Genomic DNA, 14,582 nt, shown 5'->3' with positions numbered 1-14,582 from the left:
GCAGGTGCCAAACCGCTGTGCCACCCAGGGATCCCTCCTGAAGATCTTATTAAAGCAACTTTTAAAAGTACTGTTGGCCACTGTTTGTTGAATAGCTATTTATGTACAAACCCTTTGCCACTTTGATATAAGGCAGTGTCTGATCTTCACTGGAAGCTTGCTAGGTACCCCTAATCGGGATGGAAGGGAAAAAACTGAAGCTCAGAGGAGTTTGAGTAACTTATCCAAATTCCACAGCTAGTAGATGCCAATTGGAATTCCAGTCCATGCCTTTGTCTACAATTACTTTATTTTTTCCAAGCTATACTTCATTCCTGTTGGCTTTCCTTATTTTCTTTGTCAGCTGCTTCTCTGAAAGCTCCTGCTGTTTGCTCATGCCCCTATTGAGAAATCCACCTGAGTCAGAGCCAGGATTTCATCTCCACCCTGTTAGCTTTCAGTGCGTTTCCCAAGTGCACCTGCCTGCTTGCTCCCTCATGCTCTCCAACAGCACTACACTTGGGAAACTGGACTCTCTAATCTGCTGTGTTTACGAGATCAGATGCACCAGAAATGAGAGGGTTGTCTCAGGACTGGAGTGGGCCTTGCCCTAGTCCTTTACCTGAGGGTGTGAAAATGAACTTTGTGGGAGACTGACAATGGACTCGAGGGTGAGGTTTTTGGTCAGCCTTTGGTGGTCTTTTTAATTTTAGCACGGGACTTTCATTTAACCTTTACTGTCATGCTCCCGTGGTGATCCTGGTGCTTGATCTGGCCCCATAACTCAGTAACTGTGTTTGGCAGGTAGGTTAATGTGGGGGCGGAGGGTGAAAGGTGAAGATTGCTTCTATTTCATGGATAACCTGTCTGTTGCTGGTTTAGACTTTCACACCGTACCGGACGGCGTGGCGCCCCATAGTCACCGCCACCCACATTGGGTCCCACATCCGAGTAGGTGGAGTATTGAGTTGCTGCTGCTTGCCTCTTCCTTCCCCCCCTGCCTTGGAATGCCTTTCACTTCCTTCCCATTGACAGGCTGCTTTTGCAGCCTTCAGTGGTGGAAGTGAATTGTGTGAGCATTTATTTCCCCCTGTTGTTTTCTCCTTTCAAGTAGAACATACACCCTTGTTTCTAAGAGGATCCACCCATGTTGGCTGTCCCGTGGCTTTCAAGTTTTTAGCTGGCTGGGAGGGGCATCTCAACCATGGGCGGATCTCTTCTGTGAGTGCTTTAGCCTCGTTGTGGGTTTTACTTCTGTCTCCCAGTGTTAACACAGAAACTCCCAGTATCTTCGGTAGGTATAATCAACACATTGAGATTGGGTTAGATACCAGAAAGCATTACGGAAGCTTGAATTGATGATTGGTTCCCTCCAGTTGTTTACATGTCCTTACTAGGACTGTGCCATGGGAACCCAAAGATGCTGGGAAGTATGTTTGGGTCTGGGGCTGCCACTTGGATGAAGTTTGAAATAAATCCAACCTGAGATGTGTTGGACCACAAAGTACCGTTTTTGTTTTTTTTTTTCCCCAAACTGCTTTTTCATAGAAGTTCCAGAACCTTTTCTGCCAAGAATCCTTTCTGATCGCTGATATGTTTCAGGACCCCATCTCTTCTACTTATATACAAAGGTGTTCCTATTGACTTGGCCCTCATCGTTATTTCTTAGCATTCACGATGCCTGTAGGATCTCGTTTTGTTGTTTCCCTCCACAAATTCAGAACGTACCCTTCAGTAATTTCCTTTTTTTTTTTTAAAGGATTATATTTATTTATTCATGAGAGACAGAGAGAGGCAGAGACACAGGCAGAGGTAGAAACCGGCTCCATGCAGGGAGCCCGACATGGGACTCGATCCCAGGTCTCCAGGATCACACCCTGGGCTGAAGGCGGCACTAAACCACCAAGCCACCTGGGCTGCCCCCCTTCAGTAATTTCTGCTCAGTTTCCATGTCAGTTCCTCTTGTCTTTCCACCCAGGAATCCCACTCAATGATTCAGTTACTAAGAACATTAATTATAAATAATATAATATTGGTAATAGTTGATCTTAAGTCCCCTGAAGTAGACTGGGAAAAAATCCACCTGCCAGAGGTCAGTAATTTTGTTCTTTAAGACCTACCAAACTACTGTGAGGTGTATGCTGTTTCCTATTCTCGGACTTCTGGTTTCCTCCCAGTTTGGGGCATATCTTTGGGGAAAGGGGGATTATCTTAAAAAAGACTTGTTCTGAGCTCTGATTTGTGGGGTTTCTGACTTGTGGGAAGTCTGTGGAGGAGCCAGATCCCATAGAAATGGTTGTGATCTCGGGGGCTGATTTTTAATCTGCAGACCCGTTTAATGGAGCTGCACCGCCAGTGGGAGCTGCTTTTGGAGAAGATGCGAGAGAAGGGAGTCAAACTGCTGCAGGCCCAGAAGCTGGTGCAGTATTTGCGAGAGTGTGAGGATGTGATGGACTGGATCAACGACAAGGTATCTTTCCAGGGGGAAGGTTTGCGGAGTAAACCTTAGTGAGACTGAGGCCCAGCCTTGAGCCAGTGTGAGCTGCAGAAGGCACATAGTGGAATTGCTCTAGCTCCATCTGCTCTCCGGGGTGTGCTCTTCTATAATTCTGAAGCCCAGAGTCTTCACACCAAAATCCATGAGCTCAGCCTTTTAACAAGGAGGGGAGCTAAGATCAGATGACACAGGAAGCTGCATCCACTAAAGCTAATGAGGCACATCCCGATGGGTCTTGTTCATGCTGAGTTTCTGGGAGCTGTTGTTTTGTTGGTGACTCTGGCTCTGTAATGGTCCCCAAATAGGAAGCAATTGTGACTTCTGAGGAGCTGGGCCAAGACCTGGAGCATGTAGAGGTTTTACAGAAGAAATTTGAAGAGTTTCAAACAGATATGGCTGCCCATGAAGAAAGAGTTAATGAAGTTAATCAGTTTGCTGCCAAGCTCATTCAGGTACGTAGCAATGTGCTGTGTGATTCTTCCCAGATCATAGTATTAACTTTCTGGTGTTTTCAGAAGAAGATTTTGATTATATTACCTAATTTCTGAGTGAGCAAGGTTTGGTAAGCCTGTCTAAAAGTTTTGTTTAGATCTGAGTAAGGCAGCCATGCTGGTAACTCTTAAAGTAGAAACTGCTTGCTAACCTGTGGCCACAGGCAGGAAGGGCAGAGTTCATTTCATCTGCTTCCTCCACGCACTTTCGGGTGGGGCTTGGCGATGCTTTTATTGGGTTGCCACAGGCAGGTGTCAGGGGTTCCCAGAGGAGGGTGTGGTGCTGAGTGCTGCTTACAGTTGGCAGGCACCCACTGACGCCTGACTGCTCTCTTGGGTGTCTGGGGAACCTTGTAATGAATGGGCTCTCCACTGGCGGCTCCGAGCCATTAAGAGGGGCAAGTGCACTCTTTTCCCATTGCCTTCATGCTTGCTTCCATACTCTGCTTCTTTATCCTTAGCTTCCTCCGTAGGGATCAGAGGTTCCGGAGATGTCAAGCAGTAGGAACTAGCATTATTGCTATCAGAGAAATTTGATTTGGGGGAAATAAATCTTAAATTTATGGATCTGCTTCAGGGCTGGTACTTGTTCCCTTTCTGGCCAGTGATGAAAGAAGAGCCAACATTCCTCAGAAACGCCTCACCCTTCCACAGTGAGAGATGTGCTTTGCCCCCTCACCCTGCCCCAGAATCTTGGGGCATCCTGAGGTTGTGCTGAGAAAGCAGTCAGGCCAAGCCTAAGATCTCACAGATGGATCCCAGAACCCTCAAATGCTTCATTTATTACTTACATGTTATTTTTATTAAAACCAAAATGTGGCTGGTGGGGTAAGAGGCTTTTAAAGACCTAGCTCCAGTCTGAAGTCAGGAGCAAACTTCAAGATGAAGTATATAGGCAGGAATGGTTTGATAGGCTCATGAATGTTGGAAATAATGGATTTTCCAGTGCTTGGGACAGACATGGGTGCATTTGTGAGACTACCACACACTTGTAGCTGACGTGTTAGCACAAAGGTTTTTTTTTGTTGTTGTTGTTTTTCTTTAAAGATTTTATTTATTTATTCATGAGAATACACAGAGAGGAGAGAGAGAGAGAGAGGCAGAGACAGAGGAAGAAGCAGGCTCCATGCTTGGAGTCTGACATGGGATTCGATCCTGGGTCTCCAGGATCAGGCCCTGGGCTATAGGCGGCGCTAAACCGCTGAGCCACTGGGGCTGCCCGCACAAAGGTTTTTGGTATTGATACCCATCACTGCTTTATGACCTCACCATATATTCCAAGGGATAGATCATGTGTCTCCTCTTTTTATTAAGAGGAAATGGAAGCCAGTTTTATTTGTTTTAGAGGAAGTGAGAGCAAGCGGGGAGAGAATCTTAAGCAGGTTCACTCTCATGAACCCCAGATCATGACCTGAGCCAAAATCAGGAGTCAGACACTTAACTAACTGAATCACCCAGGCACCCCAGAAGCTAGATTTGAACAAGCTTTGCTTCATTTCACACATAAAACCAGTATTTCTTCAGAAAGATAAAGGTTTACTGAAGTGGGGACTTGGAGGAGCCAGGGGCTCAGGATCCAGGTCAGTCTCCACTCTCCCTCATGTAGGAGCAGCACCCCGAGGAGGAGACCATCAAGACCAAGCAAGATGAAGTAAATGCGGCCTGGCAGCGGCTGAAGGGACTGGCCCTTCAGAGACAGGGGAAGCTCTTCGGAGCTGCTGAGGTTCAGCGCTTTAACAGGTACCAAGCCAAAGAGGGCTGCTAGATGTGGGCACATACCTGAGGGACCTGGTTGAGTATATGGCACATGCCAAGGAGGTACTGGAGCTGCCAGGGGCCTTGCCCGGTGCAGCCTCCCCAGCTCCAGACAGTTGTCATAAGTGGCTGCACTGTTGCCTCCCATTCCACAGGGATGTGGATGAAACCATCAGCTGGATTAAAGAAAAGGAGCAATTAATGGCCTCTGACGATTTTGGCCGAGACCTGGCAAGTGTTCAGGCTCTGCTGCGGAAGCACGAAGGCTTGGAGAGAGATCTTGCTGCTTTGGAGGACAAGGTGGGTTTTGAAAGCAGCCAGTGCCATAAGTAAGTTAGCAAGGGGCATGAGCACAGTCTGATGGAGTGCATTTCCAGGTCAAAGCCCTGTGTGCCGAGGCCGACCGCCTGCAGCAGTCCCACCCTCTGAGTGCTGCACAGATTCAAGTGAAGCGAGAGGAGCTGATTGCCAATTGGGAGCAGATCCGGACTTTGGCAGCTGAGAGACATGCCCGCCTCAATGACTCCTACAGGTGGGGAATAATCTCCTGGAGCTCAGCAACTGGTGGTGTTGCACCTCTCTTAGAGAAGAGGGAAGGCGGGCCTAGGGGTCACTTCTACATACTGAGAGCACTGCTGTACACCTGCCAGGTTCCTGTACTAAGAAAGAAAATGCAGGTGACTTTTTCTACCGATGTTATATTTGTTTGGAGATTGGTCAGTCTATGTGTGTGTGTGTGTGTGTGTGTACATAGTATTTATGACTTCATGAATATTCCTCCATCCTGTATTGGTGCATTATGGCCAGTAGAAGTGGAAATCTCCTTAGCAATCAGAGCACAATGAATATACTATTAAAATTGAGTAAATCAAGGACTGGGAAATGAAAGAATGCTAATTACTAACTGGAGCTAGAACTGGGGAATGAACAGGAGGTTGGCGAGAAGGGACCAGATTGGAGAATTATGGTGATGGACACAACCTAGATTTTATTTTATTTTATTTTTTATTATTTTTTTTTTTACAACCTAGATTTTAAAGGATTGATTGCAGCCTTCTCTTGCTTTCCTTTACAATCAAACTGAAGAAGCCTCTGTGTCCCAGGATAGAATTGGCATGGTCTGAGGACAGAATTTGGAGCTTTAGGAAGGCATTTTTCATCCTGGGCTCTCCACTGGCAACATCTGATGACTTATCTTGGTTTTCCCCAGGCTTCAACGCTTCCTTGCTGACTTCCGTGACCTTACCAGCTGGGTAACTGAGATGAAAGCCCTTATCAATGCAGATGAGCTTGCCAATGATGTGGCCGGCGCCGAAGCCTTGCTGGACAGGCATCAAGAACACAAGGTAGCGTTTCCAACATCTTCCCGAAGGAAAGGCAATAACCTGTAACACATTTGGGGAGTACTCTTCCTTATGGCCAGAGTAGCTGAAACATTATTCACAGGTGGCTCTTATCACAGGATTGTTGTTGGCTTTGCCTTTGGAGACTGGTTCTGCCTGCTTCTCATAGGTGGTGAAGCTGGATAAGTGTCAGGAGACAGTGGTCCATACAAGTGAAGGGCCACGCCCTGGCAAGAGAGAAGCCCTGCTGTTCTGCGCATCAGTCATGTACTGTCTTAAATAATATTTATTGTAATTAAATTCCTTATTCTGGGTTTTTTTCCGTACCATGTCCCACAGAAAACTGGTTTTGTGAGCTTTTTCTTTTTTGGTATGTTTTTTATTGGAGTTCAATTTGCCAACATATAGTATAACACCGAGTGCTCATCCCAGCAAGTGCCCCCCCCCAGTGCCCATTACCCAGTCACCCCATCCCCCCGCCTACCTCCCCTTCCACTACCCCTTGTTCGTTTCCCAGAATTAGGAGTCTCATGTTGTCACCCTCTCTGGTATTTCCCACTCATTTTCTCTCCTTTCCCCTTTAATCCCTTTCAAAGGTTTTTTTATGACTAAGTAATTTTGGAAAACACCATGAAGCAGGATTTTAGAAATCATTATTGCTGAAAGTCTTCTGAGAGGTTTTAATGTGGAAGTTGTGAAAAAGTCAATATAGAATGTCAAATACACTAGTAACAGAAACATAATTTTAAAAAACTACTTATAATTGTTTCAAAGTATAATGTGCTTGGGAATACATCTAAACAAAAGTTGAAAAACAAAACAAAAAAAAAATAAAAAATAAAAATAAAAAATAAACAAAAGTTGAGTAATATATTTGTAAAAAAGGCGTTCTGGCTTTGTTGAAAGACTGAAGAAAGACTAAAGGGGAATGTCTTATCTTACACATGATCTTTTATAAAGGTGGAAAAATTCTCCCCAGGATCTTTACAATCAGTACAGTTCCACACAAAAACACATTAAGCCTATATAAGTTGCTGGGCATAAATTGTGTCTTTTTTCCCTGTAGGGTGAGATTGATGCTCACGAGGACAGCTTTAAATCTGCAGATGAGTCTGGACAGGCCCTGCTTGCTGCTGGGCATTATGCCTCAGATGAAGTGAGGGAGAAGGTAAGAGGGGAGCGGTTCTTCAACTGAAAGTCTCTGAAAGCTGGTATCCATCCTCAAGCGTCCAGGCTGTTTTCACTCTGGTGTGTGAACGGCTTACACAGAGCTTGTGCCGGGAAGATGGGGGGGAGGGGGCGGCTTCTGGAGAGACTGAAAAAGAACACCTGTGTGTAGTATGGTGATTAATCAGAGAAAAAAGTTTCCATTCATTTGGGACGTTTGTGACATTTCCTACTTAGGACTTCACAGGGAGTTGAGTCCTGCATTATAGGTGAAGCCAAGAGGAAATGGCTTTCAGATGATGTATAGAAGTGTGTACAGGTTCCACAGTATCTGAGTATGCAGATAACCTGAGTAATGTTAGAGAATGATGTTTTAGCATCATGTTGACTACTTTTCAAGGACGTACTTTATTGTCAACTGTGGAACCTAAAAAGTTATGTATTTTATGGAACATCCACTGAGTTGACGTTTCTCAGTCTCAGCTGAGACTCCTTAACTCCATTTTTGCTCCTCACCTTTTAGAAAGAGGTACTTTTTCGGGATCCCTGGGTGGTGCAGCGGTTTGGCGCCTGCCTTTGGCCCAGGGAGCGATCCTGGAGACCCGGGATCGAATCCCACGTCGGGCTCCCGGTGCATGGAGCCTGCTTCTCCCTCTGCCTGTGTCTCTGCCTGCCTCTCTCTCTCTCTCTCTCTCTCTCTCTCTCTCTCTCTCTCTGTGACTATCATAAATAAATTTTTAAAAAAGTAAAAAAAAAGACTTCTCTAAAAAAATAAAAATAAAAAAAAAAGAAAGAGGTACTTTTTCTTCTACCTAAAGTTTACTTAGCATTTTGACCTAACATCATTTGATAACGTGGCAGTAAATTAATTCCAGGTTAATTAGGGTTCCCTCTCCTACGTAGCATAAACATACCAGCTGCTCAGGATATTTGTGGTTTCCCATGAGTTGGCTGACACAAGTGACTGTAATTTGTCCCCTTTTGCAAACCAGAAAACAAGCCCAAAGATTAGTATGAGGATTAGAAATTCCAGGGCAGCCTTTCTGTTTGCCTGAGGGTGTCAGATCTGCCCTCCCTCCCCTCACGTCCTTCGTCTCTCCCCTCCTCCAAGCTGAGCATCCTGGCTGAGGAGAGGGCCGCCCTGCTGGAGCTGTGGGAGCTGCGCCGGCAGCAGTATGAGCAGTGCATGGACCTGCAGCTCTTCTACCGCGACACGGAGCAGGTGGACAACTGGATGAGCAAGCAGGAGGTATCGTTCACCCACCCACCGCATCTTCCTTGCTCTTTGATCTGCTGCTCAGGTGGCTTGCTTATTTCAGGCAGGAAATTATTAGCATTGCAGCTGTGCATCGGGTGAAGAGCCGGGGCAGCTCCTGGCAGTTCTGCCGGCCTTCCTCCTGCTGCTGGGGTTGCAAGACCCACAAGACAGACCCCCGGTTTAGAGATGAGTGTGTTGGTGTGGAATGACTTCTTACCAAAGAGGAGTTTTTGGAGTTTGGTTTGGTTTTGGGTCTGGAACTTAACACTTCATGCTATTGTTAGATTAGTTGTAAGTGAATCTAAAAGGACATGAGGCTCCTCCTTTCTTCTTGTCACACTTTGGCCAGCATAAGCTTTGCTTGCCGAAAGCCTTAAGAGATGAAAGGACTAGGGTGTCCCTCTGAGTGCTTTTGCTTTCTTTCTCAAGGCCTTCCTGCTGAATGAGGACTTGGGAGACTCTCTGGATAGCGTGGAGGCGCTCCTCAAGAAGCATGAGGACTTTGAGAAATCCCTCAGCGCCCAGGAGGAAAAAATTACAGTAAGACCCCTTCTTGTTGTACCTTTGGGTGATCCTTAGACTCAGCCCAGAGTCTATTCTTCTGAAGGGTTTCTGAGCAGATGTGACAGGATCTGCATAAGAGGCACTTCCGTGGGGGCTTCAGATCTCATGGTGGTGGGGGAGCATGGCCTGGTAGGAGGCCTGCCCCAGTTTACAGGATGAGATCTTTTCCTGACAACCTCTGTGACGATATTTACCTTTCACTAAAAGTAGTTAAAGAATTCAGGACACCTGGTTTGCTTAGTTAGTGGACCGTGTGACTCTTGATCTTGGGGTTGTAATTTCAAGCCCCACTTTGGATGTGGAGATTACTTAAAATCTTCAAAAAATAAAATTGAAAAGTTAAAGTAGTTGGAGCTCATGGAAGAGGTATTTTCCCCTTTGAAAAGAGTTCTTAGAGGCAGGAACTGGAAGGCTGCTAACCTGTTTTGACCCCTGTCTGATCATACCAGGTGTGTCATGAAATCATCTACAGTCTTGGAGGGAGCTAGCATGATAGTGTTGTATCTTACTAATAACGTCAAGCAAAGACTCAAAAATTAAGGGGAAAACTGTGTTATGGTTCCGAGTGTTTCGTGACCTGTTCAGTTACTTTGCTCTGGAGGCCAAGCTGTGCAGCCACATGCTTACCAAGGAGAAACCCTTAATCTTCCCTCTTTCCCTCGTAGGCACTGGATGAATTTGCAACCAAGCTGATTCAGAACAACCACTACGCCATGGAAGACGTGGCTACCCGCCGAGATGCGGTACGTTTCCAGGTTCTCCATGCTCCTGCCCTTCTGTCCCCAGCTCTCCCTTCTGGGATGCATGTTGCCATGTAGCCTCTTGATTCAGAAATCTCTGGGGAGTAGGAGCCAGAGATTCACGTGGCTTCTTGTCTTTCAGCTCCTGAGCCGCCGCAACGCTCTTCATGAAAGAGCCATGTGTCGTCGCGCCCAACTGGCAGACTCTTTCCACCTGCAGCAATTTTTCCGTGACTCTGATGAGCTCAAGAGCTGGGTCAATGAGAAGATGAAAACCGCCACAGATGAAGCTTATAAAGTAACGTTCCGCCAGCATTGCCATGTAGCGTTTGGCTAGGAAGCTAAAGGCAGTTCTCACAGATAAATTGTAGCTAAAGAAAGAAATAAGAAATTCCAAAATCATACTATTTAGTGTAGGCTGTTTTCCACCCACCCCTCCCCCCTGCCAATAAAGAGAAGTAAGAAGATAACACAGAGTAGTTGACATACTGAGGTTCGAGGTAGAACTCCCTTCTTCCTTTTATTGACAGGACCCATCCAACCTACAAGGAAAAGTACAGAAGCATCAGGCTTTTGAGGCTGAGCTCTCGGCCAACCAGAGCCGCATTGACGCCCTGGAGAAAGCAGGGCAAAAGCTGATTGATGTCAACCACTATGCCAAAGATGAGGTAGCAGCTCGTATGAACGAGGTCATCAGTTTGTGGAAGAAATTGCTTGAAGCCACTGAACTGAAGGGTAAGAGAAGGTATCTCTGGACTGTGAGAGAAATGCTAGGGGATTCCATGTCCCTTCCCAGTTAAGTGTAGGGACATACACCACCGAGGTAAGGTGGACCAGGAGACCTTGGGTGAGCAGGCTTATCTCCCATGTAGGAGTTACTTGCCTCACATTCTCAATACTTTTGCTAATATGGCAAATGTGGTAACTGGGGGAGCCTGAGTGAGAAGGGAGAGATTCAGTTAGCCAGCCATGACTGAACTGGGCCCCAACACTGAAAAAGCTCAGTTGAGAGCCGAGGGCATTCAGTAATTATTAGCTGTTCCTCTCCTGTGGGTTAGAATGCTTCTTGTAGAACTTTCAAGTCAGCATCTTGTGTTCTTTACTTTTGTGATAGAGGTGAAGCAGGACTACAATCCTGATTCATGGTCCTTCACTAAGATGCCATTGTTTAGTGAGTAATCTTGGCAGAAGGATAGTGTTAACAAATAGAAAATCAGACCTGCTCCTTTGACCCAGGGATAAAGCTTCGTGAGGCGAACCAGCAGCAGCAGTTCAACCGCAATGTTGAGGATATTGAGCTATGGCTGTATGAAGTGGAAGGTCACTTGGCTTCAGACGATTATGGCAAAGACCTTACCAATGTCCAGAACCTCCAGAAGAAGCATGCCCTGCTAGAGGCCGATGTGGCTGCTCACCAGGTAGAGTGTGGCTTGGGGGCTGTTGTCAGGCTTGTGGTATGGAAACAGAAGTGAAGAGTGGCAAGTAATCCCTCATTTTTGGAGGGATAAAGGGTGTTGATTTTCTTAGGTAGTCCTGTGTGTTCCCTATTCTTCTCCAATTAAACTCTTTCCTCAGAGCTTTCTGGAAGCTCAAAATGAGAGAAAGAGATGGCAAGAAAAAATATTCTTTGGGCTGGGAAAACAACTGTGTTACTTTTTATTTGTATATGATCAAACCACCCTTGAGGTAAGATCAGTCCAGAACCTTGATGCCAAGGCTGGTCCATGCTTTTCAAGACTCTCTTTTCCTGTTCCCAGGATCGAATCGATGGCATCACCATTCAGGCCCGCCAGTTCCAGGATGCTGGCCACTTTGATGCTGAAAACATCAAGAAGAAGCAGGAAGCCCTTGTGGCTCGCTATGAGGCTCTCAAAGAACCCATGATTGCCCGAAAGCAGAAGCTGGCTGATTCTCTACGCTTGCAGCAGCTCTTCCGTGATGTTGAGGATGAGGAGACGTGGATTAGGGAGAAAGAGCCCATCGCTGCGTCCACCAACAGAGGTTAGTCTATTTTCATCAGATAAGAATCACATCTGAGAATGGGCTCTACCCTTGACCATAAAAGAGGTGCATATCAGAACAAGCAAGGTCAAGTGTAACTTAAACTTGAACCCCAGTAGAATCTTAAGAATGACAGGACTGACTTCTCTCTTGATGGCTTGGATGACCAGGGAGCGGTTTCTGCTTTCAGGCAAAGATTTGATTGGAGTCCAAAATCTGCTGAAGAAACACCAAGCCCTACAAGCAGAAATTGCTGGGCATGAACCCCGCATCAAGGCGGTTACACAGAAGGGGAATGCCATGGTGGAGGAAGGTGAGCGGTTGTCATCGGGCAGTGGCTCTGTGCTATCACTCTTCCTGTGTCCTTTCTTTGGTAAAGTGTGTGGACTTAAGTCAGATTGGGCTGTGGGGTTGAGTGTTTTCCCTGTTCTCTTTTTTTTTTTTTTACTTTATAACCTTGACTAACCCTGCTCTCTCGATCTGAGTGTCTTACCTGTGAGATGTGGGTAATAACACCTACTTCTAACATAGTTGTGAGAGCAAGTAGGACAGTGTGGAACAGCCTGGTGCATGTCCCAGTGACTGAGGACTGGGGATGGCACTGTTAAGCTTTTATTATGTCTTGATGGTTCAGTCCCTGGTACTGGTTGGAATTACCTGCTTTGTAGAGTCTGGGTAGAGATCATGGCTTGAGGAGACAAAAATTGAGCAAATCACTTAAAAGGCTGGGACAAGCTCCTGCTAAAACAGGATCGTGAAGGGGCCTGGCTTGTCACAGTGGTGTAGCACAGGTGCCGTGGACACACGGAAGACCTTTTTGTCTGGCGACAGGCAGCCCCCTTAAACATTGTCCTCCCTTCCCTCACCCGCCTTCCAGGCCATTTTGCCGCTGAGGATGTGAAGGCTAAGCTCAGCGAACTGAACCAGAAGTGGGAGTCCCTCAAGTCCAAGGCCTCCCAGCGGCGGCAGGACCTGGAAGACTCCTTGCAGGCCCAGCAGTACTTTGCTGACGCCAACGAGGCAGAGTCCTGGATGCGGGAGAAGGAGCCCATCGTGGGCAGCACTGACTATGGGAAGGACGAGGACTCCGCTGAGGTGAGCGAGTGTGGGGAGTCTGCCAGGGCTCTCACTGGAGCCCTGGGTGTGGGAGGTGCAGCCTCTGCACTGTAGGTTTGATGAAGGCGTTGTAGAACCCGGTGTTTGCTTCCTGCTGTGGAAATGCAGTCATGCCAGAAGGAGAGAGGATACTAGCTGTCACTGCCTTCCACCGTGAGCATTTTGCCATTCTTGTCCACCTGTTCTCTCCACATGCGTATGTGCGCCTGTGTATGTGATCACCTTTTCTTTTCCCCCCCTAGTAATTAGTGTTTTTGAGTGAAGCTCTTCTGTTTTAATCAATAAAGGTCAACGCATAGCTCCTGGACCTCTTAGCTTACCAGTCTTCACAGAAACTAGAGTACTTGAGTGTTGACATGCAGCTTCTAGGACTCTCCAAGAGATGGAGGAGGGGAGAACTGAAAAGCCTGGGCAGCGGTGGCAGTAGTTAATGCTGAAGCCCTGCATGTGGCAGGGTGGAGGGAGCTTCCACACGGAGGGCAGTGTCCACCACACGCTTTTGTTTGCTGGTGATGTTTATTTCTGATGGGTGGTGGATTCACTGTGTGTGTGATACTGTGCTGTCTCCTTTTCTGTTTCCAGCAGAGGCACAGAGAGCAGGGAGAAAAGATATTATAATAAGTATTAGAGAGAGAGAGAGTGTGTGTGTGTGTGTGTGTGTGTGGAACGGGAGATGAGAAAATCAGCGTGTAACTAAACCACATCTTAGGAGGGTGGCAGGTCAGTGAGGTGTCATGGCTGGGGCGCCCTTGCTTCTTGTGCCATCGTCAGAGTGTGTGATTTTTGGTTTTAGGCTCTACTGAAGAAACATGAAGCTTTGATGTCAGATCTCAGCGCCTACGGCAGCAGCATCCAGGCCCTGCGGGACCAGGCTCAGTCCTGCCGGGTGAGCTGGGCTTTAGTTGAGCAGTTCCACAGCAGGGGCGGGGGAAGCTGCCAGGCTCAGGCACTTCTGGCAGGTGTGACGGCCATCGGCAATATTCTGGTGGCCTCGTTACAAAGTCTTGTGACGCCATGGGGATCCCTGGGTGGCTCAGTGGTTTAGTGCCTGCCTTTGGCCCAGGGAGTGATCCTGGAGTCCTGGGATTGAGTCCCACATGAGGCTCCCTGGATGGACCCTGCTCCTCCCTCTGCCTGTGTCTCTGCCTCTCTCTCTCTTTCTCTGTATCTCTCATGAATAAATAAATAAAATCTTTAAAAAAAGAAAACCAAAGTCTTGTAACACCAAGATGTATAAACCATTCAAAATGAGATTTTTTATAAAGACTGAAGAGCTAAAGTTTGGGAATCAATTTTATTGGTTGCTTCAGAGATGGACTCTCATAAACGTGTGTTTGGTAAATTTGGTACAGCTGTTGAAATTGGGAGTCTGTCCTGTGTCAGGGGACACACCATGGACATCCTTTAACTGTGTTTGCCCTTCCTTGGGATTTTTAGCAACAAGTGGCCCCCATGGATGACGAGACTGGGAAGGAGCTGGTCTTGGCTCTCTACGACTATCAGGAGAAGAGCCCTCGAGAGGTTACCATGAAGAAAGGGGACATTCTCACTTTACTCAACAGCACCAACAAGGCAAGGCGTCTGAAGCAGTCACGTGTCTCTTTCCGTCAGCACTACCAGTTTTGTTCAGTTGTGTGCCTGTGGGCCATTGTGTCTGAAATGAGCCTGGGT

The 14,582-nt window shown here is 46.9% G+C and overlaps 1 protein-coding gene across 10 annotated transcripts in view; it reads left to right on the top strand.

Annotated features, from left to right (window-relative positions):
* The window catches only part of SPTAN1 (spectrin alpha, non-erythrocytic 1), a 61,995-nt gene that overhangs the window by 14,548 nt on the left and 32,865 nt on the right, over positions 1-14,582 (top strand). For all 10 annotated transcript variants that reach the window (XM_025475349.3, XM_025475356.3, XM_025475351.3 and 7 more), the window contains 18 exons: positions 2,309-2,449; positions 2,782-2,928; positions 4,574-4,707; positions 4,878-5,022; positions 5,100-5,254; positions 5,933-6,068; positions 7,132-7,233; positions 8,344-8,481; positions 8,920-9,030; positions 9,720-9,797; positions 9,937-10,092; positions 10,325-10,529; positions 11,031-11,212; positions 11,552-11,795; positions 11,986-12,108; positions 12,673-12,890; positions 13,705-13,797; positions 14,349-14,483. In XM_025475349.3, the coding sequence (XP_025331134.1) occupies positions 2,309-2,449; positions 2,782-2,928; positions 4,574-4,707; positions 4,878-5,022; positions 5,100-5,254; positions 5,933-6,068; positions 7,132-7,233; positions 8,344-8,481; positions 8,920-9,030; positions 9,720-9,797; positions 9,937-10,092; positions 10,325-10,529; positions 11,031-11,212; positions 11,552-11,795; positions 11,986-12,108; positions 12,673-12,890; positions 13,705-13,797; positions 14,349-14,483 (2,643 nt within the window). The remainder of the gene's footprint in view (positions 1-2,308; positions 2,450-2,781; positions 2,929-4,573; positions 4,708-4,877; positions 5,023-5,099; positions 5,255-5,932; positions 6,069-7,131; positions 7,234-8,343; positions 8,482-8,919; positions 9,031-9,719; positions 9,798-9,936; positions 10,093-10,324; positions 10,530-11,030; positions 11,213-11,551; positions 11,796-11,985; positions 12,109-12,672; positions 12,891-13,704; positions 13,798-14,348; positions 14,484-14,582) is intronic.

Source organism: Canis lupus, chromosome 9 (genome assembly GCF_003254725.2).
Source record: "Canis lupus dingo isolate Sandy chromosome 9, ASM325472v2, whole genome shotgun sequence".
NCBI lineage: Eukaryota > Metazoa > Chordata > Mammalia > Carnivora > Canidae > Canis > Canis lupus.
The sequence above is the reverse complement of the archived record's forward strand: the minus strand, read 5'-3'. Positions and strand labels throughout refer to the sequence as shown.